The sequence below is a fragment of the Vipera ursinii genome (assembly GCF_947247035.1).
Source record: "Vipera ursinii genome assembly, chromosome: 13".
Classification (NCBI taxonomy): Eukaryota; Metazoa; Chordata; class Lepidosauria; order Squamata; family Viperidae; genus Vipera; species Vipera ursinii.
The window spans coordinates 1,051,010-1,077,182 of NC_139526.1; the positions used below are offsets into that span (position 1 = coordinate 1,051,010).

Below are 26,173 nucleotides of genomic sequence, written 5' to 3' on the forward strand. Positions count from 1 at the left end.
CTGTGCAGGCCTTTCTTTCAAGCCCTGGAGCCCCGAGAACCCTCAAGAACTTCTTCCTTTGACCTGGACTCCAAGCTTCTCAACCCGATAATCAGCAACCCCAAGTCCTCGTGTGGCCTCTGCAGCCGGGATTTATTATAGTTAGGCTAAGAGTGGAAGACCTAATAAAAAGATAATTGAAACAGAGTTGCTGCGAATGAAGGCTACTGCTAAGCTTGTAAGCTGCCCTGAGTCTTCGGAGAAGGGCGGGATATAAATGGAATTAAAATTAAAAATATATATATACTTCTGTGTGCAATGTAAGAACTTTGGTAGAATTCCAATTTCCTGCCAGCTTTCCCATTGGATTTTCTTCTGGGAAACCATCGTGGAATGATGGATATGATGCGACCGCAGGGATGCTGCGACAGCCAGAACTCCAAAGAGTGGCTGTAAGTCCCCCTCTCTCAGCACCGCTGCGAGTCCGAATGGTTACTGAGTGAGTGGTTGTAACCTGAGGATCACTTTTGTGAAAGAATAAACTTTTCAGCCCCCCCCAGAAGATCTCTGGAAAGGACCACAGCTGCTTTATCTACTCAAAGAAATGGGCTTTTAGTGGGTTCCGGCAGGCCAAAACATCTGGTAGCCAGCAGTACCCTTCACTTCATAGAGGATTCCCCAGTCCAGCCAGACGGGCTACCTTCATCTCCTGCTGCCTCCTACATTTTCTTTCTCTAATTATCTTTGGTAAGAAACTGATCTTACACAGCTATACAAAAAAACGAATGAATGAAAACAGCAAGGTATTGGCCCTGCTTATTCTAATGATTTAATCTCCGCTTGGTTCCCATCCCAGAAGTTCTTGCTTCTACTTCACGGGCACCTTTTTATTATGGTAGAAACTTTCATCTTGCCATCTCCTCCTGAAGGACTACCCTTCAACGCTATCCTGAAACGAGCGGCAGCAACAGCCCGGTCAAAGGTGGAGAGAGGCCGGTCAGCGAAAAGAACCAAGGGACGTCAGGAGTTCCCTCTGGCGCAACTCCCCTCTTATCCAGCAGGTAGGGAAACTGCACCGCTAACGCCCGAAGGGAGAGGCTGGTACGTGCCAACCGCTCAGCAAAGACAGCCCTGCAGTGCTGACCTTCTGCTCAAGCAAGGAGTCACTTTGGCTGGAGAGCAGCAGTGAAGACTCACATCGTCCAGGCCAAAAGTATTCAAAAAGCTACATCAGGGCAACTGGAGCAAAGAATGTATTTTGAGGCAGTTGCCTTATCTTAACTTCCCAAATAGCTCCACGCTGCTACCATTAGAGCATGCTTCAGGGCAGGCTTGCAAAAAAGGCCAAGGGAATGAAAACAGACTGAGAATTATGGCCTTGATTAAAGTTGTGAAAAAGCATTAAGAAGTGTGAAAAAAGACTTGCTGGGGAGGAAGCTCTGAGAGCAGTCAAACTAAAACCAGAGGGCGATGGGGACTTGGAGAACACAGCTAAACGTTTCACATTTGTTTTCTTTGGACAGCAACGTTTATTTACCAGAAGCTTTTCTACAAGATCTTTTGCCTTGGGGAAGAACTTCTCTGGGAATTCGTATTCCAATTTGATTATCTTTTGAAATATGAGATATTCATTTCTGGAAAAAAAAGCGGCACATTAATATAAAATTCTAGGTAACAAAGGGAAAACACACATATCACACAAGAGGGAGAGAACTATTTCTACATCAGCAAGGAAATATACCCTGCTGGAAAGCGGGGTGGGTGGGAGGAATTATAGTGCAGGCCATAAGTCGATGCGTATCTGCATTGTGTGCATCCAACTTGACACTGGCCAAGCCACACATTCTGCCGAAGCCATGGGTGGATCGTGTTTGTCTCCAGAGGCTGACCCATATTAAGTTGCCCCTTGTGGCTTACTGTAATATATCAAAACCATTGTGATCCAAAAACTATAGTTTGTGTCTTAAAATTGTATGAAACCAACAGCTGTAGCATTCAACAAGCCAGTGAGCAGATATCAAACCATGATTAGCCAAAGTCAAACAAATTGGCAGGAGGAAGAGCAAAGCAGCTTCAGCTGCAATTACGGGAAGTCTGGCTAGAGCACGGGTGTCAAACTCGCCGCGTCCCGTGACGCGACATATCGTGACTTTTTTCGCATTGCCGGAGCTGGGGTGGGCGTGGCCTCTGCATGACGCAACCGGCCCACGAGCCACCAGTTTAACCCCCCTGGGCTAGAGCATCTTTCCACGAGAAGGTTCCCTTCCCCACCCCGTTTCCACGTCTCTTGAGGGAATCAGACCAGAGACGTGCAAAAGGAAGGAACCTCACTAGGGAGCATTATTAAACAGAGACAGGGCGCTCTTTCCACAGTCAGAAATTCCAAGCCTCCCTCTTTCTCCTTCCCACTGCGTGAGCATGGGGGGAGGGTCCTCGGGAGACCTTTCTGAAAACCGGGAACTTGGTACAATTCAAGACATTGGCTTACCCAGCCCGGAACGGTGGTAGCCCTGCTACAAGCTGGTACACGATGCAGCCCAAAGCCCAGAGATCAGAGCTTCATCAGCAAGACGGACGAAGGGAAGAAACAAAGCAGAGGGATTAATCTCGCATAAGCTGCTTATTGTCACATCTGCTTTCAACAGCCAAAATAACCAGATGTAGGAAACAATTCCACAGAGCTTCACCTTCTATTCGAGGCATTCCTGGAAAAGGATCTTTGACAACCCTTAGGCAAAATCAAGTCTTCCGGGCCTTGTCAAGCTGGGGGCCATTTTTATCTTTGCAGGATAATGTTCCATAGGGAGGGAGCCACCACAGAGAAGACCCTTTTTCTTGGTCCCACTAGATGAACTTCCTTAGGACAAGGGACACGCAGCATTCCCTGTCTCCTGATCCCAAGCCATGTAGGACTTTAAAGGTGACAACCAAAACTCTGAATTAGACCCACAAGCAAATTGGCAGTCAATGCAGCTCCCACAGGAGAGAGGACACATATGCACATCTAGGCCAGGACAAAATCATTCTAAACCGACTGAAGCTTCCCGATACTTTTCAAGGGCAGCCCCATGTACAGTGTGCATTGTAAGACGCGAGGTGACTAGGGTGTGAATGTGAGCAGAGATTGTTGGTTCAGGAAAGGGCATAACGGATGTGCATTATGCTGCATTATGCAAAGGCCCTACTGGCCCTGACTGCCACCTGCTCCTCAGACAGGAGTCATGAGACCAGGAGAACCCCCAGTGGGTGAGGGCTGGATCTCTCGCCTCCTATTAACACCGACTGAGACCAGTCATAGAAGAAGGAAGTGAGCCAGGATAGCTGAAAGCCCCCCACTCCCAACCCTCTAAGTCGCTCCATGGTCGGCGGTATCGAAAGCCACTGAGAGGTCAAGCAGAGCCAGGATGGATGAGCTATCCCACCCGCTCCCACCAGAGAGCATCCAAAAGCCTGACCAATGCCGTTTCTTCCCATATCCAGGCCTGAATCCTGCCTGAGCAGGGGGTTGGACTAGATGACCTCCAAGGTCCCTTCCAACTACTTCTTCTTCTTCTTCTTCTTCTTCTTCTTCTTCTTCTTCTTCTTCTTCTTCTTCTTCTTATTATTATTATTATTATTATTATTATTATTATTATTATTATTATTATTATTATTATTATTATTATTATCATCATCATCATCATCATCCAGGAATCTTTGGTACTGTATATGAGTTCTTCTAAAGCATAGTTTTCTCAAAGTAGATTACAACACTGTACGGTTATCATTTAAAATTTAAACTAAAAACAACAGCTAATGAAAACATATATAAGTAGAAAAAATACTGAAAAAAGGTTTCCAGTTCTTTCCAAATAAGTTCAGTTTAGAAGAAATTTAAGTAAGAAGATGAATACTTTTAATTTAGCTGTGCTTTAAAATATATTATTCATCTTTTACTGAGACTCACTAAAAATGTTTCCTTAAGAATCCCACACAATAAATATGAATAAGTAGGGTAAGTCTAGTAGGAAAAAAGAAGAAATAATTCTCGTCTCATATCTGGGCAGAGCAAATGTTGTGTTGGAATGTCCTATTGAACAAATGTTTATGAGTTTAAAAACTCTCAATAAATTTGAGTTTTTAGGATCCCTTTTCATCTGCTGGAAACCTACACACACACACAAATTCTCTCTCCCCCCCATCCAAATTTCAACCAAGACAATGCAAAGTACTGGAAAAAGCTTGGAGAATAAGGTCAGAGCTCAAAGTCATCTTCTTAATACAGCTCAAAATAAAGCATGAAATTATTTCAACACACACAGAGGGCTCACCTTTTGCAGGCAGATTTTTCTGTTAATAACTCTGGAGACACATACTGTGCTGTCCCTACAAAGGAGTTTGCCCGTGCTACAACAAGAAACAAAGAAGTAAGGGCACTTCTCAAGGCAGTGCAAGTGTTTCATGAAATGAAAGATAAATTATACACACCTTGTTTACTATCTGCAGACAATATTTTTGCTGTCCCAAAGTCCGTAATCTGAATATGCATCTCTCCATTTAACAAGATGTTCTCTGGCTTCAGATCCCTAGAAAAGGCAAAATGGTTATACCAACCATCACTTCCACCTCAGGGAAATGTTTGGCTGCACACACAATGTGCCCAGTGTTCAAAGTGACATCAAAACAGAAAGTGTTCTATACTGTTGCAGTAACATCAGGAAGATCTCATTAGTAAGAAGTAAAGCAGAAAAGAAAAGATTTAGTAGGCATTGAGGGCCTACGGCTCAGATGCTTTTAACAGTAAATTCCATTTTAAAAACTCGTACTGCAGGATAAAAAGAAACCAAACATTGAAAAATGTTCAGTTGTACATGTCTTGAAAATGACTTGAAGTATTATTTATTTATTGTCAACGCTGCTAACATCGGATGTTCTTGCTTTGACAACATATGGAAATGCAGCCTTTTTCTTTCCTATGCTTTACTTTTAGAATTAGATGATACTGGGGGGGGGAGGAGGAGGAATATGATGGGAGTTAGACAGACATAACAATATTGTAATTGTGTGTGAATGCAGGGGCTTTTGAAATAAGAGAGGATAAGAAATGGCAGGTTGGAGAACAAGAGGGAAAACCTGCATTTCAAACTAATTGGAGAATGTGATCTATGACTGTCAATTGGAGGAGGGAATTGTGTTTGATACTATGTGCTAAGGGGAGGAGAATTCAGATTTTGGCTTCAACTATGTATGTGCCGATGCCATGCTACTTGAATAAAGATTCTTTAAGGTGAACAATGCCTCAAAGTTCTTTGAAGAGTTTCATCTGTCGGAACCATGACATTTATGATATGAAAAAGATGTTGCTTTAAAGAATCCACTCATTAAACATAATGCAACTTTTCTTTTTGTTTCGTTTGTGCTTGGTGTTGCCTCTTGGTGACAGCCTGCACTGGTCCCTGCCGTTTTCTTAGCAATGAATACATAGTAACTGATACAAAGATCAAAATTGGAAGGTTATACTGAAATTCGATACAGTCAACAGCTAAGATACAGTACCTTACAAAATGGAAACTAACCAGAGAGAAGCAAACTAGAACTAAGGAGAAACTTCCTTAGTGGAACAACCTGCCCCCAGATGTTGTGAATGCTCCAACACTGGAAGTTTTTAAGAAGAGACTGGACAGCCATTTGTGTGAAATGGTATAGGGTTTCCTGCCTGAGCAGGGGGTTGGACTAGATGACCTCCAAGGTCCCTTCCAACTAATTAGTCCTGGATGAAGCGGATTATCTAGACCCGTGCCAATCGGGCTTCAGGCCGGGCTACAGCACGGAGACGGCATTGGTCGCTCTGATGAATGATCTCTGGAGGGCCCGGGACAGGGGCCATTCCTCTGTCCTAGTCTTATTAGACCTTTCGGCGGCCTTCGATACTATCGACCATGGTATCTTGCTGCGGCGCCTCAGGGGATTGGGAGTGGGAGGCACGGTTCTGCGGTGGTTCTCCTCCTTTCTCCTGGGACGCTCGCAGTCGGTGTTGGCAGGGGGACAGAGGTCGACTCCGAGGCCTCTCGTTTGTGGAATCCCTCAGGGGTCGGTTTTCTCGCCTCTCCTGTTCAACATCTACATGAAGCCGCTAGGTGAGATCATTCGTGGTTTTGGAGTAGGGTACCATCAGTATGCTGATGACACCCAGCTTTTCATCTCAACTCCAAACAGCATCAGTGATGCCATCGACGTGATGTCCCGTTGCCTGGAAGCGGTTCGGGAATGGATGGGGAGGAACAGGCTTCAACTCAACCCGGACAAGACTGAATGGCTGTACATACCGGCATGCCAGGATACTCAGAGCATCCCATCCCTTAACATCGGGGGTGAGTTACTACCCCCTGTTGATAGGGCCCGCAACTTGGGTGTCCTCCTAGACTCACAGCTATCCTTGGAAGATCACATAGGAGCTGTGACCAGGGGGGCCTTCACTTGGGTTCGGCTGGTGCGCCAACTACGACCTTATCTGGACCTGGATGTCTTGCGTACAGTCACCCATGCACTTGTGACCTCTCGCCTTGACTACTGCAACGCTCTCTACATGGGGCTGCCCTTGAAAGCCACTCGGAAGCTTCAGCTGGTGCAGAGTGCAGCTGCACGAACACTTCTGGGAGCCTCCCGATACTCCCATATCACACCTCTCCTCCGAGAGCTGCACTGGCTTCCGGTTGCCTTCCGAGTGAAATTCAAGGTGCTAATGATGACATACAAAGCCCTACATGGCATGGGTCCGGAATACCTACGGGAGCACCTACTGCCAACGTCAACACCACACCGTCCTGTGCGCTCCCACAGAGAGGGCCTCCTCAGAGTGCCACCGGTCAAAGAATGCCGGCTGGTGGCCCCCAGGGGGAGGGCATTCTCAGTGGGTGCGCCAACCCTCTGGAACAGCTTGCCTACCGATATCCGGATGGCCCCCGACCTTCACACCTTCCGGCGCGACTTAAAAACTTACCTGTTCCAACAGGCCGGCCTGGCCTGATAGCTCTTGGGGTTCATTTGTTTTTAATATTGTTTAACTGTATACAAACGTTGCTCTGTACACCGCCCCGAGTCCCTCGGGAGAAGGGCGGTATATAAAACAAATAAATAAATAAATAGGGTGAGCAACAGAAGAATTGGTAGAGGTTCTAACTAGGCATAGCACCAAACCAACTGGAAGAGCTCAATCTACGTATCAAAGGAGATGTGAGAGAACATGCAAATTACTGTATACCAGCCTTATTTTGACATGCTAGCAAAATAGTATTTTAGATCGTCCAATGCAGATTAAATCCCTACATGGAGAGTCTTTAGAAAAAGCCATGGAAGCCTTGGAAAAACATCTTCAGGGCTAGGATATGATAGCATCTCCAGAGATCAGAACTGTCCAAGCAATAGTTTTTCTGGGATACTACATGGAAGCAAAGTTGGATTTTGAAGAGGCTGAATAAAAAAGAGCGTTCTCGAGGGATAAATGGGCATGCTCACATAATCCTACTTTGACACATTATGTGAAGACCCAGGTCTTTGGAGAAAGCTCTCGTGTTAAGAAAAGGAAAGGAAGGAAAAAGAAGGATGGATAGACTCAACTACCGTGGTGGTAGATGCACCATTATTTATTTATTTATGTATTTATCAACCAATTATATTTCTTAACTGTCCATCTCCTGTGGAGAGGAGCTCTGGGCAGTGTACAATATTATCAGTAAAATTAAACACTAAAATCTGAATAATTTAGGATTAAAAGTTTTTAAATTATATAAACAACATTATAAAAATTTCAGTGCCAAGCTACGAAGATTGCTTGCGCTAGGACAGCCATGCCGCTTCTAGCCTGCCAACAGTTACAAGGGGGGAGGGGATTGTACGGAATGCACAGCTGGTTTCTCTCCGCATGGGAAGCAAAGTCACAGAAGAGATGCTATGGCGAGCAGAGACTTTCTTTGCATGACAACTGCCTGAAGAATAATTGGACAATGTGACCTGAACTGTCAGAGAGGGGAGGGAAGGTTTCACTCTTTTAATTATCTTTCTGGCGCCAATTTGCCAGAGCTGGTTTTCTATTCATTAGTGCCGATACGCTGTGTTCAATAAAGTTTTGCATTAGAGATCGGAATCTCTCAGGTGTGCTTTCTTCGTTGGGATCATCAGCCGGAACCTTGACATTCGGAAGGTGAAGAATTCCAAGAAGTGGGGTTAGCGGTTGTCAGTACAGGTGTGTGTGAGAGGTTCTCATGGAGCCAGCCAGCCCCACAGTTGTGTGGGCCTCTATGTTCCCCCACACAAGTTTTGACCCCTTTGCAGAAAGCCAAGGCTTTCCTTACTTCTGGAGGCAAGGCAGCGGCAGAGAAGGCCCTCTACCTAGACCCCAACAGGAAAATTCCTTGACTGACGGAGTCTGTAGTAGGCCTTCCCTGCCTGAACAAGTGGGAAGTGTGGATATGATGGGGTGAAGGGACCCGGACAGAGGTTGGCACCCAGGGCAGTTCATGGAGCAAAGGTATTATATCTGCCTTCCTTTGGGCACCTACTATGGCTTGCGTGACTGCATTCTGCACAAGCTGAAGCTTCGGGGTACTTTTCAAGGGTAGCCTCACGTAGAGTGCATTGCAATAGTCCAATCCATTAGTATATCTTTTATTGGGAGCTGCCCAGGGTTACCAAAAGATGGGCAGTTCTATAAATGTTTTAAATAAATAAAATCTGAAGGAGAAGGCTGGGCAGAGACCACCCTGCAGAAAATCTATCCATGTGACAAGGACCGTGTATAATTATCAATTATCATGAACTTTAGATTTAGCAGAAGCTCTACTTATTTCCAGGCTCACAAGAAATCCTGGAGGAATAATCAAACGTTTTAAGCATCCACAGAAAGAGGCTTTTGTCACCCAAAGTCGAAAACATTTTGAAAAAGACCAAATCCTACAAAAAAGGCAAGATTTAAAAATAATGAAGCAGTATACCTAAAAACATATTTAAAGGAAAAAGCATTTTAAACATTTAATACTTTTGTCCAAAATGGCAATTTACATCTGTGAAAAAGCTATCCATCTTTTTCTAATTTTTTACAATCTTTTCTAAATTTTTACAAATAATTTATTTATTTACCATCCCTATCGTAAACCACAATCCTGGGTGGCCCACAAAATAGTACAATTTAAAAAAAAAACCAACTCCCGGGCCTCAGTGCTCCCAACGGCTGGGCTCCAGGCTCAGCCTCACCCAAGACTTGTGAAGTGGGGTAACTCCTCAAAGCCTTCCTCTTCCTCCGAAGGATTCTGCAGGGCAGGGATAATTAAGGGGAAGGAGGGACGCTAGAGGCCAGCATGTGACGGAAGGTACCTGAGCCGACGGGCCAGGCAGAACCCTCAAGGAGATGCAGATCCCTGCAAGCAGCTAGCACCTGGAGCTGCACCCAGAAAAAAAATGGAAACCAGGGCAGCTCATGGAGCAGTGCTGAGGCAAGATGGGTGGCAAATAAATTAATTACATATTTTAATTAATAAATAAGGGCCATCTGTGGAGCACCCAGAACAGCACATGCCACCCCATTCTGGACCAGTTGTAATTTCTGGATGGGGGGGGGGAAATCCTCGGTGCTCTATGAGCTTGGTTGTTTTCTCACAGATGTTAAATTACTCAAACTAGCATCATCAGGGCTAATGCTAATTTCTGGATGGTTTTCAAGGGCAGCCCCATGTCAAGAAAGTTGCAGTAATCCATCTAGGAGTACCTTTAAATTTCTGGGAGTCTACCTCTGTGAAGATCTGACCTGGAAAGTTAACACAACCCAGGTGGCTAGAAAGGCCCAACAGAGGCTTCGCTTTCTCAGGGTCTTGCGGAAGAACAGTGTAGAACAACGGCTAATGACCCTCTTTTACCGGTCTACTATAGAGAGCGTCCTCTCGTATGGTATTGTGGTTTGGTATGCTGGTCTGACAGCCGCGGATAGGAAAGCATTACAGAGGGTGGTGAGTACAGCACAAGACATTGTGGGCTGTTCTGACACCACTGGATGACATCGCCAGGACCCGCTGCCTTGGAAGAGTGAGGACAATCCTCAGGGATGACTCACAGCCTGGTCGGTACCTCTTTACTCTCCTACCATCGGGTAGGAGATATAGGAGTATAGCCAGCCACACCAACAGGCTGAAAAACACCTTTTATCCGTGGGCAGTTAGGCTTTTGAATGAGAAATAACTTTTGTGAATTTTATGCAGAATTGACTTGGGAGGCCGGTGTGTGTTGTAGTTGGTTCACATGGTGTAGTAAGATGGAGGGTTTGTTGTCACTGTGTGTTGGGGGGTGGGAGCACAAAGGGAGGCTCAGCTAATCTCAATGTATACATACTTGTACTTTGACAATAAAGATTCATTCATTCATTCATTGAATCATAGCTTCATGAAGTTCACGTGTCTTACAGACACACGTGAAATTTGAATTAACATATAACTTCAGTTTTTTTTGATTGTTTCATTTATTTCATAGACCAACTCATCATCCATCAGAGAATTTGGGGAGCAGGGAAGAGTTATTAGGAAATGGCAGGAGGGAGGGAGGGAGAAGTTAAGACAAAAAACCTGAACTGTGAATGTGGCCAATGAGCTGTGCGTCCTTGTCCGCTGTATCATCTGCAATGCCTGAACAAGCTCTGTAATTCAGGACGGGGCTCCCCAGGGGGCTAAGGGTGCAGGGATAAACCCAGCATCCTGCAACCCCCACTCTGACTGCAGCCACACAAGCACTCTAGGCACGGGACAAAAAAAAAGTGAGACAAACCCTTTCCTTCCTTGTAGTAGGCGAGCAGAAATGGTCAAAGAAAAGGCCAATCTCCAAGAAAGCAAAGGCAGTGCAGAGACACTTCCAATATTTCTGCCCCACTCAGCTTCAAAAGCACAGATGTTCCTGTTGGCAAATGTCACACTGCACCGGAAGAGAAAGTTCAAAGTCTCAACCAGCAGCTGCTGGGAAAACGGCTCCCAAAGGCCTTCTGCTTATACAGCCACACAATAGAGAGAGAACCAAGGAGAGCTAAGGGAATTGGGAGGGGCATAAATCCAAAATACATTACCTATGGATAATTCCCTTCCCATGCAAGTACTCTAAGGCAGCCACAATTTCAGCGGTATAAAACCTTGTACACGTCTCGTCAAATGAGCCAATCTTTCGGATGTATTTTAGAAGCTCTCCATTTTTAGCGTAGCTGAGACCAAAATCTGAACGGCAAGTTAAGAATCATTTCTGTTAGGTGATCCAGACCGACACGGGCACGTACTGGAGACGGTGCTAGAGAGACCGGGAAGCAGACAGCCAAGGAGGCCCAACTGGTGGAGGGGAAGGGTTTTTACTGGTCTTTCAGGCTCTTTCCCGGACTTGGCGGGGGGGGGGGCGAGGGGGGTTACAAAACCAGCTACACATTAGAGCTACTCCTCGTTTTAGGACCGTAAGTAGGACTGGAATTTCCATTGCGGTCATAAATCAAGTCAGATCCAAACTGTAGGACAACTTTTACATGGTTGTTGTGCAGGTGACACAATCATTAAGGAAATCACGTGGTCACCAAGCAAACCCAGCTTCCCCAATAGGCATTTTTTATGGAAATCAGCAAAAAAAGGTCACAAATAGCAATCAGGTGGCCAGTTGTAACTATGAGCTGCTTGCCTGGTGGTTGAATGGCAATCCCCCGAGTGAGTTGGTTTGGCAGTGTGTAAGTCACTCTTTCCAAGGCTTTTGTAACTGTGAGCCATGGTTGCACGGTCGTAAGCTGAGCTGCCTGTGGAGCATATATTTTAGTTTTTTACTATTTCCCATGACAGAAATGGTGCCCTTCGTTTTCTGCAACTCAGTCGGAGGTGGCTCTGAAATCTTAGGATGCCCATTCTGGCCTTAAAGCCATCGAGAAGCTCATGAGGGTCAGCATTCAGCACACACAGTCGGAATTCCAATTCCATTTCAACTACCGTCGCAAAAGACACCCTTCCATTTTTGCCCACAATACTGCCATTCCGACACAAGAAAGGATACAGAGCTTTTCTTCATCTTGAAATGTGAAGTAGAGCTTCACAAAGAAAGGGTGATCCAGGCGGGACATCACATCTCTCTCCCTGGTCACGTAGGGGACCTTATTCTCTTTGATGATATGACGCTTCTCTAGAATTTTAACTTTTAAACAACAGACAAGTTACTAGACATTTGGACCTCGGTCAATGAATCCCACACTATGCTTTGACCAAGTGCAATTGTCACACTCTGTGATATTGCTCTGTAGCAATATCAGATGTGATTTAGAGGGTCATCAACAAACTACAACCAAAGAAGCAAGTGATACTCACTGGCATATTCTCGGGAGGAGGTCAATTCTCTGGCCAGGACAACCTGTTTTTAAGGGAAAGAGAAACCTGGTTACATCTGTAACATGTGGCAAGCACTTGGATGCAAAACTGGAGTATTCTCTACGTTCTTATGCAGCCACATGCTCTTTATTTGGAGGCTGTGGTAATCAGGGCCGAAGAAGGGGCTAAGCACACGAAGGCCTTGCTGAAGTTTGCTTGGCGAGGTTTAGTATCTAGAGGGCATCAGGAGTGCAAGTCTAACACAATGTGCTTACAAAATGAGGATGGAAAAATATCAGGTTAATTCAGCCAGTTACTCCCCATTGTGAGTCCTACCCAGACTGTTCAGCCGGTCTTACTTACAAGGTGTTTCTCAGAGTGTTTTGCGTCTGCAGAGCAGACAAGATCCAAAATCTTATAGGGATTCATAGAAATCAGGCATCTGAAGAAAACACAACACTTTGGGGCGTTAAAATAGGAATGGGAAGCCAGGGAGAAAAGCAAAGTCTGTCTAAGGGACGTGTTCTGAAGATCAGGCATTCAATGGCCTAGGCAGACTTGCCACCAAGAGCAAAGGCCAGGAGAAAAGCAGCAACAGCAGCACAGCCGATCTGGCTTCCTGCAGACAAAATCAACGACTCTGCAAGAGCATTCCGGGTACAAAGGCAAGCAGCTGCCACAGATACTCACTGTGGAAAATGATCCTTCCCCGAGAATCTTCCCAAACTTAAAGTCCTCTGGGCGTTTCTTTCGAGGCTGTGGAGGTTGTTGCAAGGTGCTCTCCATATTCAACTCCTGTCTGCTGCCACAGGCAGCAGCAACAGGTTGAAGGCTGGAATCCACCTGGTTCCTCACCATTGATGGAGATGAACAGGAACATAAAACCACACTGGACTGGATAGGAACAGCATCATACTGCAAAGTAGAAAGTACACTCAGTGTTGTGGCCCTCCTGCCAAATCACAAAGCGCTGTAAGAAACCTTGCAGGCACTGGCTCTCGTGTCACCCAAGCTCACTTGGCCTAAATGTCCACCACCCAAGTCGGAGGTGACCTCATAGCAGCCTGCCTAGTTTTGGGCCCTAAAAGGTCCTTCTCTTGCTTAGGGTTCAAGCAAGGTGCCCGGTGTTCTCCCTCTTCTTCATCCTTTTCTTTCATTCTCTGCCAACTGAAACTCTGCTGAGCAGGCTCAGTCCTCCGCGTTGACCAGACAGTTTGTGTTGCACCAGACCAGAAAATCAGTGCTTCACTTTTCAGCAGTCATATTTGAGTCCCAACACTGCCTATACTGAACATCTAAATTTCCTGCTAAAAGGAATGATCGGCTAAAAATTCTGCAACTTCAACAACTTAGGGTGCTGGGCAGTTTGGCTGACTCCAAGAGGCTTCCAAGAAATGGAATTGCAAACTCAAGTAGTAGCAGCAGCAGCAGCAGCAGAGTGTGTGTGTGTGTGTGTGTGTGTGTGTGTGTGTGTGTGTGTAAACCTGAGGTGAGCTACAGATCAGAGCATTTGCTAGCTCCTCTCATGACTCACTAATGGAGATAAAAGCTCTAAGGAACAGTATTAAGTGCAAAGTATTATTTTTAATAACTTTAAGTACTACAGTACTTTTAACAGTTTTGTTCTACAATTCATTTCCTTCCAAATACTTTCATATTTCTCTTGCTTCCTTAAGAATTTCAAGATTTAGCATAATTATTTGTAGCCCCAGACTTTCCTCTCAATCCTCTGAAATCTTTAAGAGTTCAGTTATTTTTAAATTTTTTAAAGAGAACCGGACAGATGCCCACATGGAGCAATGTTTGAAAGGCTGCTGGGACAAGAAGCCCCAGAAGATTCCCCTCAAAGAATAACCACCACCACTCAGGAATCCTCTCAGGAAACGTCCAGCAAGCCTCCCAGCTGGGTAGACCAGAAAAAAGCCAAAACTGCTTCCTGTCAGTTTGAAAGATTTGTGAGCAGGACCAGCAGTGATCAGCACCATCTTTCAGCTGCCAATGAGCAGCAAGTGGGACAAATTAAATCTTCCTTCTCTCCTGGGTTTTGTTCTTATTTGGGTCCTGGCACAGTTACCTATGAACTAGTATTTGACTAGTACTAAGTACTAGTAAAATTAAAGGTAAAGGTAAAGGTTCCCCAGCACATGCGTGCTAGTCGTTTCCGACTCTAGGGGCCGGTGCTCATATCCGTTTCAAAGTCGAAGAGCCAGCGCTTGTCCGAGGACGTCTCCGCGGTCATGTGGCCGGCATGACTAGACGCCAAAGGCGCACGGAAGGCTGTTCCCTTCCCACCGGAGTGGTCCCTATCTTTCTACTTGCGTTTTTATGTGCTTTCGAACTGCTAGGTTGGCAGAAGCTGGGACGAGTAACAGGCGCTCACTCTATTACGCGGCACTCGGGATTCGACCCGCCAAACTGCCAACCTTCTGATCGACAAGCTCAGCGTCCTAACCCACTGAGCCACCGCGTCCCTTAAGTACTAGTAGTACTCAACTAGTATTAAGTGTTATACTAAGCCTGAAAGACATTACTCTCCACTTAATACTGTACGTATGTACATATATATTTATATAGAGAGGTAACTCGATACTCATCGTTAATTGGTTCCTGGAGTTGTGATGAGTACCAAACAACTTTTTCCCATAAGAAATAATGTAGTGAGTTGCAAGATAGCCAACCACATCTACAAGTTCTAGCTTGTGCGCTAAGTATCAAAGGATGAATAACGGCACAAATTTTTTGCATCAAAATTTATTTATTTTTATTTTTTATTTAATTTAATTTGTATACCGCCCTTCTCCCGAAGGACTCAAGGCGGTGAACAGGGCAATAAATACTAAAATACCAAAATACAAAAATTAAGAAGAGATTAAACCATAATGCCCAAATACAACAAATAAATTACATAAAAACAGTAATAAAACCCAAACCCATCAGACCAGGCCGGCTTGTTCAAACAAATAGGTCTTTAGATCACGTCGGAAGGAGCGAAGGTCGGGAGCCATCCGAAGCTCAACCGGTAAACGGTTCCACAAATCAGGCGCACCCACAGAGAACGCCCTCCCCCTGGGGGTCACCAGTCGGCACTCTCTGACCGGTGGCACCCTGAGGAGGCCCTCTCTGTGGGAGCGCACTGGGCGGAGGGAAGTTGATGCCGGCCGCAGGTGCTCCCCAAGGTAATCCGGACCCATGCCATGTAGGGCTTTAAAGGTCATTACCAGCACCTTGAATCTCACCCGGAAGGCAACTGGAAGCCAATGCAGCTCACGGAGCAGAGGTGTAACATGGGAGTATCGGGAGACCCCCAACACGACTCTCGCAGCTGCATTCTGCACCAGCTGGAGCCTCCGAGTGGTCCTCAAGGGCAGCCCCATGTAGAGAGCGTTGCAGTAGTCTAACCGAGAGGTCACGAGCGCATGAGTGACTGTACGCAAGGCATCCCGGTCTAGATAGGGCCGCAACTGGCGCACCAAGCGAACCTGGGCGAAGGCCCCCCCTAGTCACAGTTACTATATGATCTTCTAAAGAAAGCTGTGAGTCTAGGAGGAAAATGCAGTGTGTACCAAATTTGATGAGTTTCAAAGCAGCTGAGTGCCAAAATAGGACTGTATATAGATATATAAGCAATACTGCCTTATTTTTAACATATTTTTAAAAAATACTCTTCCTTAATTCTACTGTGGAATTGCCTTATATTTTTCTGATCTTCTTCCTTTTCTGGGCTTTTACTTAACCCTTCAGACTTATTTACTAAATTTCAGCGAAAAGATGCCTTCTCCTGTCAAGACTAATCCAGAGAGCCTGGAAACCATACAATCAGGCCACAACCCTCATTATCTGGCAGAATCTGCAGCACTTCAAGCAGACAAGCTGAAAGCCCCAGCTAGAACACAACATTGACCTCAGCCCACAGGAAAGACTTCAGAATTTGCCGGGTCTTGGATTTTTCAGGAGAAGGGCAATCGGGATGCTTCTAAGGCTCTCTGGCCATTCACAGCTGCTTTCTTCCTGTCCCCCTGCAGTGGAATCACATTTGAAATAGCTTGGTTCAGCCCTGCAGGGCAGGCCAGGTCATTCAGTCCCCTTCTGTGGCTTCACAAAGTGTGTGAGCCAGAAGGCTCAGTGATGTCTGCAAAGACCAAGACGTCAAAAGGAGCGCAGCCCACCTGGCTGCATGCACAGGCCCTGAAGCCCAAAGCAGGAGAACGACCTCTAGGAATCCAATGCAGGAGAGCAATTAACCAAAGCTAGGGGGGGGGCAAGAAAGCTCCTCAAACCCTCCAATTAGACATCTGCCATTGCCAGAATGCAACATGCCGACCCCGGTATTTGTAACAGCCCCAAGTAGCCTGACCAGGGACGGGACTTTCCGTCTGCCCAGACACCAGAGAGTTCTACCCCCTGAACGACTCTGTTTTGCCACAGTTTTCCACACTCAGACAGTCCATCAAAGGCTCACTTTCCATTTTGGCTTGGCAAAATCTGGTTTAGTCCGCTCTCAATGAAAGCTTCTTCCTCAAAATGCAGCCATTTTTGTTTCTCCTAGACCGCCTCAGACTGGATCTTAGGAACTGATTAGAAGAGACTACCTGATTCGGAGCCACGTAGAAGACAGGTATAACAGATACACATCCCTTTACTTTTAGGAAGAGAAGCAGCGTCAAGTAAGCTGGCTCATTTAATCTTTTAGACAACTATGGCCCGTTACCATAATGGGTTCCGGAAATGAGAAGAGGTCATGCATGAGAGGGTTTCCTCCATCACCTCTTGATAACCAACTAGAAATGTTCCCAGGGGTTTTGTGAAGTGCTCTGACAATTAAGTTACCATTCTTTTCTTGTTTCTCTGCCATTTAGTTGAGACCTTTGCTAAGTTAGAGTGGAGGTTTCTCAAATACATTTCTCTAGAACTTACAAGAAAAAGTTCCTGTGTACTGACTGAATAAATCAAGGTGAATATGTGTATTTGTGTATGATCCAAAATCATCCATGCCCCTCTTTCAGTGAAAGTATACATTGCCCAATATACAAACACTCAAAACAAAAAGGCTTCCCAGAACAGGCTTAACATTTTTCATAAATACTGTAAAGAAGCAGCGAAACCAAAGGTGATTTTTTGGGGGGGTGGGGTGGGGAGACTTCCCTCCTTTTGCACCATCGTTTCTTGACCCTGTGGCCCATAGTTAGCAAAAGTTCACCATTCCTAGCCTTGAGTATTGTTCCTACAGCATCCTAGATCCTTTTTGCGGCTAGATGGCAGGCAATGCTAAGATTTGTTTATTTAGGCTTCTACGTCACTCCAGTCAATCAGATTCTGGATGGCTTACAATCCCTACATACAGAAATTCAGGTTAAGGGAACATCAACCCATAAGCCATTAAAAACAACTCATAAAATAATACAAATCAGAAACCCTAGTTCCTTTTCCCCTCTCTGAATATCCAGGCGCCACTTCCCTGGATACAATCACAGTTCTACCCCACCCCAAAAAGCCCCAAGTGCCAGATATCCACAGGGAAGGAAGGGGCTGTCCTAATCTCCGGGATGACCCAGAGGAGAGACTGCCATCAACATGACTCCATCTTGGGACTCCTTGTATCAGCGAGAGGTTATCATCTTCCCTCCAGCACCTCAACAGACAGACAAAATCCATCCAAAACAGTGATCTGAGACACCCATGTCCTACCATCATGTATGGTTATATTTTTTTTTAAAAATCACTTTGATCTTTAGAACACTGAATTAATAAACTCACTGCCACCCAAAGTACTGCACCTTGAAACATTTGGAGTTTCTTAATAGTCTTCCAGGGGTGCTCCACAATCGCATGAGTGAATGTCAAGAAAAATTCCCACTCCAGGAAGGCCACTACTGACGCCGAGGAGGGCACTGTGTCACGGTTTTCAAGGCCTTACCTACCACCTTCCTCCAGAATCAGTCAATAACTCTCATTAACATTCACAATTTTGCCCACATTTCCTGATCGAGCCAAGATGAAAATGTACTAACTGAGAATTATCACAATACTGACATTATCTTGCCTGCATGTTACCTCCCTGAGAAGCTTCACATAGAAATTCAGTATTAAAGGCTGCCAGGCTCTGCAGCACCCCACATGGGAGCACCCGGGGACTTGATCTTCCCAGCCACAAAAGGGAAAACAATTAGAACACGGGACCCTCAGGCCTGGGCCCTCCCAGCTGGCTCAGAAGGGTTTTGTGTGCTGAGAGATGGGCAAGACTAGGCAGTTGTACCCCCCCCCAATTCAGGTCATCCGTAAGAGCAACCGATGTCACTTCTGCCCAATCCTGAGCTCTGAATCAGTGGAAGGGGGCCCAAAGAAACGGTTTCATCCACAGCTCCCTCCTGCTGCAAACCTCACCACCTGCCTATTCAACAACCTTCTTTAAAAAGGCTGATAGCTGTCTAAAACAATTAAGTAAAGTGACGGCTTCTGAAGGAGGCACATCCCCACTAGCACCTTCAGGGCAGGTAGCATTCCACTCTTTCTCAACAGCGCATCATCAACCATCGCTTGAATCCAGCCTGTTACCTCAACAGCTTTCACCAAGGTCAGGCAGGAATTCAATTCACAGGAGGTTAAGCTAATATCACAGAATTCTCTATTAGCTTTATTAGGATCAACTATTCCCAAATATGACGATGCCCCTATAATCCTGATTAACCTTGTTCAGCCAACACCCAACTCCACATGAGCATGATTTTATCCTCCAGATCAGGGGTGTCAAACTCACAACATCACGTGATGTGTCACAACCTGTCACGACTTTTTTTCCACTGCCGGCAATGAGGTGGTCACAGTTTCGCCCTGACGCATCCAGCCCACGGGCGGCAGTTTGACACCCCTGCTCCAGATGATTACACATTTATCAAAAGGATCCAGCATTATTCCCAAAAAGAGTATCTATGGATTATCCTAAATAATACTGCCAGCTTGCCGTCTTTATAGGAGGTAAGTGCAGATAAGGACTGACACTTCACCCCTCTTACCTCAAAGCACAGACCTGAACTTTAGTTTATGCTAAATGAGCTACTTCTAATTCCTCCTTCGGGGGGGGGGGGGAACTGAAGTCTCCAAGGACAAAGAATCTAGGCAATTCCAGCACAAACTCTGAAGTAGGGAAAGGTGGGATAATACAGCGATAACCAGAGGACCAGTGAGTAGACTGGTCTCATGGAACCGCTTAGGATAATAGGGACGGGAGATTGCCCGCTTGTGCTCAGACAGCTGCTCCTCACATGGATACCACAGGATAATAGTTTCATAGAACACAGAATAATAGGGTTGGAAGGGATCTTGGAGGTCTTCTAGTCCAACTTTGAATCCCTGCTCAAGGAGACCCTATACCATTCTAGACAAAGAGTTGTCCAACCTCTTCTTAAAATCCTCCAATGATGGAGCACCCACAATTTCTGGAGGGAAGCGGTTCTACGATTAATTGTTCCCATTGTTATGTTAATTTCTCCTTAGTTCTAGGTTGCATCTCTTTGATGATCTCCACTAAATCCTTTTTGTCCTACCCTATGGTGTTTTGGAGAATAGGTCATCCCCTCTTCTTTGTGAAGCCCTTCACGTACTGGAAGTTATTTCACTACTAATCCTTTCCTTTGAAAGGTTAGACATGCCTAATTCCCTTAATCATTCACCTTAAAGTTTAGCCTCCCTTCTCTACCTTTTGGAAGATAAATTGTCATGAACCTATTGGATATCCCACTTGGTGTAGTTTGTCTCCCAGTTAATATCAGGGTAATTAAAGTCTTCCATTACTACTGTGGTGTGTTTCCTGCATACCTTATTTGATTAGTAAAAAGTTCACCTATTTCCTTTACTTAGTTGGATGGCCTGTAGTATATACCTATGGCACTGTCATTCCTTTTTCCTTTTATATTTAACCCAAATGCATTCAAGGTTTTTATTCTTGGTTTAGTGTATTTCTGTAGAGTTGCAGTTGTTTCTTACATATAATGCAACCCCACCTCCTTTTTTGGGAGGTCTGTTTCTTTTGAACAATTTAAACCCTTCTAGCAGTACGTTCCAGTCATGGGTTTTGGTTCCCAGGTGGTTATGGTAATGACAGCAGTGTCACACCTACCCTTGTGTATTAGGACTTCAAGTTTGTCCTATTTGTTCCTCATACTTTGAGCAGTAAGCATCTGAATCCTTTATGACTGACCCTGTGTTTGCTTCCTACAATGTTTTACATCCAATTTCTCCTTTTTTTCTCACCATTCCTTATCTCATTGTTTGATCAGTTATCTTGAGGTTTATGCTTGGAATTAAGTCTTAAAAACTGGTCTCCCTCCCTTTTCATTTAAAGTAAAAGCTCTTTGGATATGTCGAGCCAGTTGTTTTCCAAACACATTTCTCCTGATTTTTGTGAACTGTAGCCCATCCCCTGCCAGAAGCCCTTCATGTAGGTAATGCACACTACAGTCTAGGAATCCAAAATTCTCTCAACAGCACCATCCCTTATGTCAGGGGTAGGCAACCTTGGCTCTTTTATGACTTGTGGACTTCAACTCTCAGAATTTCTGAGCCAGCATGGCTCAGCTTAGAAACTCTCCCTTTCCCCTCAGCATGGCTCACTCAGGAATTCTGGGAGTTGAAGTCCACGAGTCATAAAAGAGCCAAGGTTGCCTACCCCTGCCTTATGTCAATCCTCTGTTCCCTTACTGGATGTTGATCTTCTGTTGGAAGTACAGATGAAAACACTGCCTGTGCTCCTATCTCTTTTGCTTTCATGTTTAGCTGCTCAGTCTCTTGATATTGTTTTCTGGCTTTTTGTTGTACTATTTGTCCTCATATGAAAAAGAAAGGGATAATAACCTGTGGGCTTAATTATTTTAGTTAAGCCTCTCATCTTTGGTCCTTGCTTCTGGGAGACAGCATAGTTTCCTTGACAAATTGTCCAGTCTACAAACTGCCGAGTCCTTTCCTCTGAGAAAGTAATCACCAACACACTTTTTCCCCCCTTGGGGAAGTCTCATCTACTTCTTTTCCTGTCACCAGTATACTCAATAATGTCCCTTCTCCAGATCTCTGTGTGTATTCTTCCAGGGGAGGATATGAAATCGATTCGTCCGCTGCAGTGGGGATGGACTGGGCTGCACTGCAGGGGGGATGGTTCTCAGGTTTTTTTTCCATTTGGGCCTTCAGTAGGCATGAATACATACATGGCACACATGCATACATATCACAACAGTCTTTCTTGGACCATGTGGTTTTCCCTGCTATTTGCAAATGCTCTGAGTAGTTCCAAGGCAAGGGTGCCTTATTTCTTTAAAAATTTAATTTAATGAAGACTTTTATTTTTAGCAGTACTTTCAACACTGTATCCTTTGGTTTTCAAAATTGGTCTTTGTGATTAATGTTGAAATAAAAGTTAAATGTTAGTCTTTTGCTCCCTCTTGTGGCTAGTGTTGAAGTAAATTTTAAATATAAAAACATCAAAGGCAAATCAGATTGCCTTCAAGATATAATTGTAATCCAGAGAAGCAGAAAGCAAAAAGGAATAGAACGGGGGGGGGGGGGGGGGTGTCGCTCAGCTCAAAGTTATTGTAACAGAGTATATAAAAATGGTAAATTCTCAACTTCTCCCAGACAAGGTCTTGTTTTTTAGTGGCTAATTTTCTCTAATTTGTTAGCCTTTGGGTTCTGTCTTTATTTTAAAATTTTAAAGACCTTGAATATTTATAAACTTATAAATTTTCTTAAAAAATGGCTTTATTTTAAAACAATAAATTGGACTATTTTTCAGTCTTTAGGTCCCCCTTTTAAAAAAAATACTTTACAAATTCTAAAAATTGAAAACCTGATTATTTAAAAAATAATTAAAAACTTAACAAAAAATATTTTTCTTTTTAAAAATTATTTATGCAGGTTTTTATTTATTTTTTTAACAATCTTTCGATCCCTCCTTCTTCTTTTTTGGGTAAATGGGCCTTTTCTCCCATCTTGAGGTGTGGTGATGATCCCAGCTCTGCTCAGCTGTCGTCCCCCTCCTTCTTCTCTCAGGCGCCTCGCCCACTTATTTTAGCTTTCGCGCTGTACCGCCACATTTGGGGAGCAACCCTTCCGGCTGCCCTGATGCGGCCGCCACCCTTCCCGGCCACTGCGCTGCACGTCCCGCCGAGGCCTCTCTCTGAGCTCTGCTTCTGTAAGGTTTTTTTTAAAGTTCACTTTTTTCCCTCTCCTTTCTTCTCCTCCTTCTGAGCTCTACACAAGCTGTTGCGCCCGCTGCCACCACAGGTTGCCCCGTTGTCACCTGCTGCCGGCTGCGATGCACCAATCTCACCCGCTGCCGTTTGCACCTACCAGTTGCAATGCCACCAGTTTTACCTGCTGCTGGTTCCACCTTTCCCCCCTCCTTTCCCCCCTTTCTCCTTCCTTCTCTTCTCTTTGCTTTAACTTTCCTTCTCCTTCTCTTCCTCCTTCCGAAGTACCGCACCGCTTCCTTCTTCTCCCTTTCCTTAATTTCCTTCTTTAATCTTACTTAATACTGATTGAACTTTTCTTATCCTTCTCCAACTCTTTCTCCCACACTGCACAGCTGTTGTTATCTGCTACAATGCATGGCAGCCGCTGCCACGGCCACCATCTTGAAGAGGGTTTGCGTGCCGAGGAGAAATGGAACCTACCATGCTCTCAACTGTGGTGGCACCATTTAAAGGGCACTGGGTTGGGTACCTCCCCCCCTCTCTCTATATATAAATACATATAAACACACACACACACATATTACAATTAGCAATCCTAAAAAGTAAAACAAACTACAAAAAATAGAAAGAGAGAGAAAAATAAAGTAGAGAAAAGGGAAGGAAAAAAGGCATCAAGAAAAAAATTAAGAAGGGAAAAAGAAAGTATATAAAGAAGTAACTTCACCCCTCATCACAAGTACAGACAATTATGGAAACTTACTGCCTTCTCTTCAAATGCAACATTTACTCTCTTCATCCCATATCTTAGCTATAAATAAATCCCAAAAGCCTCGTCATTCATTCATTAACAAAAGTCCATTAAGAAACAACTACATATCTATTTTAACCTTGATCAAAGAAGCCAATTCCACATCCCAAATGTGCTTTTTCAAAAGGCAACTGGACTTCGTTTTTATTTGAAGACGTTTCACTTCTCAATCAAGACGCTGAAGAAGCTTCTTGGATGAGAAGCGAAACGTCTTCAAGGAAAAACCAAATTAATTTTTGAAAAAGCACCATTGGGACAAGAATGACCTGGACGACTAAGAGTCTCCACAGACATTCCCTGTACTTTTATAATATTGCTTTTCGATCCCTTCAAATAATGTCCTAGAACTTGACTTATTTTTCATTTTTTGTCCCATCTTAGAGAACCCTTTAAGGACTTACAAATCTGTTTTGTACATCCAATAAGAACAGGTTATCCAAATCACTCTTCTAGGTTAATATTTATGTGCTCCCTTTAGGTATTAAGACTAACCAATTTCATTTACATGTCCAGTATATCATGTGGTTCCACATCATTGTTGTTGTAAACTTCATATTTAAATCACATTTAAATCAATTTTAGTCTTATCTGGTTTGTTCTGTGATATCATTAACAAACCATTATTATGGTATCAGACATTCTTAAAATTAGTTTTTGAGACCATTGTTCAAAAAATATTCTTTAAAATATCCACTGTTAAAATATTTTGCTCCATTCTTTGTTAACAAGTTAAATTTAAGCATTTTTATCCACTAACTGTAAACTTTATTTTCTTCTAGTTCCCTCTAGTGTCTAACCTTCAAAGTCCCATGATAAGATGGGTTGTTTTTCTCCAAAGAATCCAAACAACCATTTTCCTAGGAAAAATATAATTAATTTTCTTTTCCCCAAAGCCATCTAAACCACTTAGTCTGTTTTTAATCTATCCAAAATCAACACTCTAAGCCAGACAAGTCAAACTCGCGATGTCACGTGACGTCGCGCAACATATTGGGAGTTTTACCATTGCCAGCAATGGGGTGGGCGTGGCTTCCAGATGACGCGTCCAGCCCACGGGGCCGGCAATTTGACACCCCTGCTCTAAGCACTCTTTCACTGTTTATTCCAAAAAAATAGTACTTTTTGCTACACAATTTTGGAAGTAATTATTAAATTAAATAGCACCTTCATGAGAAATAAATTGTTTAGTTGATGTTTATTCATATCAGAAACTTGAGGGGACTAAAATTTTGAAGCATCAAAGGAAAATATGTTTGCTTTTTGTCAGCATTGAGACAAAATGACACAAAATGGTATCACATTTGAAATATTTCAAAGAAATCTGAAGAACTGGGACAGAAATTAGCAGCTATAATGTCAGCAATGATGTCTGTTTCTACGGATAGGGGGATAGAAATGACAAGTCAAGACAATGACTTGGAGAGTGACTATTTACTGGAGTAACAAAAGAGGTTTGCTAAAGCCTCCAAGAAGGAATACAAAGTTGGCTTATTTGATCAAAGTTAAATTAAGATGTGTTTCTATAAGCTCAGGGAACCCTTTGTGATGTTTGTCGACAACAGAGCTGAAATGTTAATGATTTATGGGTTTGCTTATGAGTAAAGGATTAGTTAAGGGAAGAAAAGCTATTACATAAAACTTTACACAACATGAAAAACTATTTAAGCTTGTTTGTGCTTGTGATAAGGATCAGAAGTTGCCTGCTTAAATGTTCCTTTTCTCTTTTTTATTTTTCCTCTTTCCTTTCTCTCGCACTTTCTATTGTCTATTTTTCTTCTTCTTTCTGAGTTTAATTTAGTTTGTATTATCTTTTGTTAGAATCACAGGGCTAGTAGGGACCCTGGACACAAGGCAGGAGTTCTTATAAAATCCCAGACAGATGCTTGTCTAATCTTTTCTTAAAACCCTCCAGCAGCAGAGCACAAGTCGGGAAGGCAAATGTTCCATTGATTAATGTCACTTAATTAATCTCACTGTCATGAAGTGATTTTTTTTCTTTAAAAAGCATGTGTTTTGTGTGTTTGTATGTGTGTAAATTTATATGATCACCCAACTTACTTGCACACAGGTGATTCTGGGCAGCTTACAACATTAAAAATCCATAATATAAAACCCTCCCCCACGGCAGCAACAACACAATAGAAATTAATTACTTGATCAGCTCCATCTCCATTGATGGTCCCCAGGCCCACAGACAATACTATATCTTCAGGGTCTTTTGGAAAAGCAATGGGGGGGAGGGGGCAATCATACCTTGCAGGAAATAACATTCCTAGAGAGGGGCAATGACTGAGGCAGCTTTTTTGGGTGGTCGCATAGCTCAAATAGACGGGACTGCAGCACATCCTGCCTGCCTGTCCTGGAAAGTTGGAGACAGGACTAAAGTTCTCCATCTGGGTGGCATCTAGCGATAGCCTCTTAAAAAGAGAGCTATCTTTGGAGGACTGAGGCACTACACCCTCCCCCAGAGAATCTCTTATCACTGCCAATAACTACTTGCTTGTCACCCACCAGGAGGCCTTAACCAGCCAAGGGAGACATGGATCTAAAATGGCTGAGCTCAAATTCCCTAGGATCTTGTCCACCTCTTTTTTTTTTTTATTGAAAAGTTTTAAAAAATACAATTTTCCTTTAAGAAACCCCCCTTCCCCCTCCCTCCTCCCCTCCCTACCTCCCCCCTATCTCCCCCCTCCCCCTCTCCCTCCTCCCTCCCCTGCCTCCCCCCCTCTACTTCCCCTCCTCCCCCCCTCCCCCCCCTCCGACTTCCCAGAGCAAAATACAAGGTATATATCTAAAAAGCAATCATAAACAATCATATACTAACAATTATAAACTCTAAAATCCATCACTCTCTAGCTTATATAAAGTAA

General features: G+C 44.1%; 1 protein-coding gene across 1 annotated transcript in view; it reads right to left on the reverse strand.

The window, feature by feature from the left end:
- The window catches only part of PDPK1 (3-phosphoinositide dependent protein kinase 1), a 94,365-nt gene that overhangs the window by 55,351 nt on the left and 12,841 nt on the right, over window positions 1–26,173 (reverse strand). Inside the window, 8 exon segments of the mRNA XM_083372404.1 lie at window positions 1,517–1,613; window positions 2,468–2,536; window positions 4,290–4,365; window positions 4,447–4,544; window positions 11,057–11,201; window positions 12,010–12,147; window positions 12,318–12,360; window positions 13,008–13,232. Coding sequence (XP_083228530.1) covers window positions 1,517–1,613; window positions 2,468–2,536; window positions 4,290–4,365; window positions 4,447–4,544; window positions 11,057–11,201; window positions 12,010–12,147; window positions 12,318–12,360; window positions 13,008–13,232 — 891 coding nt within the window.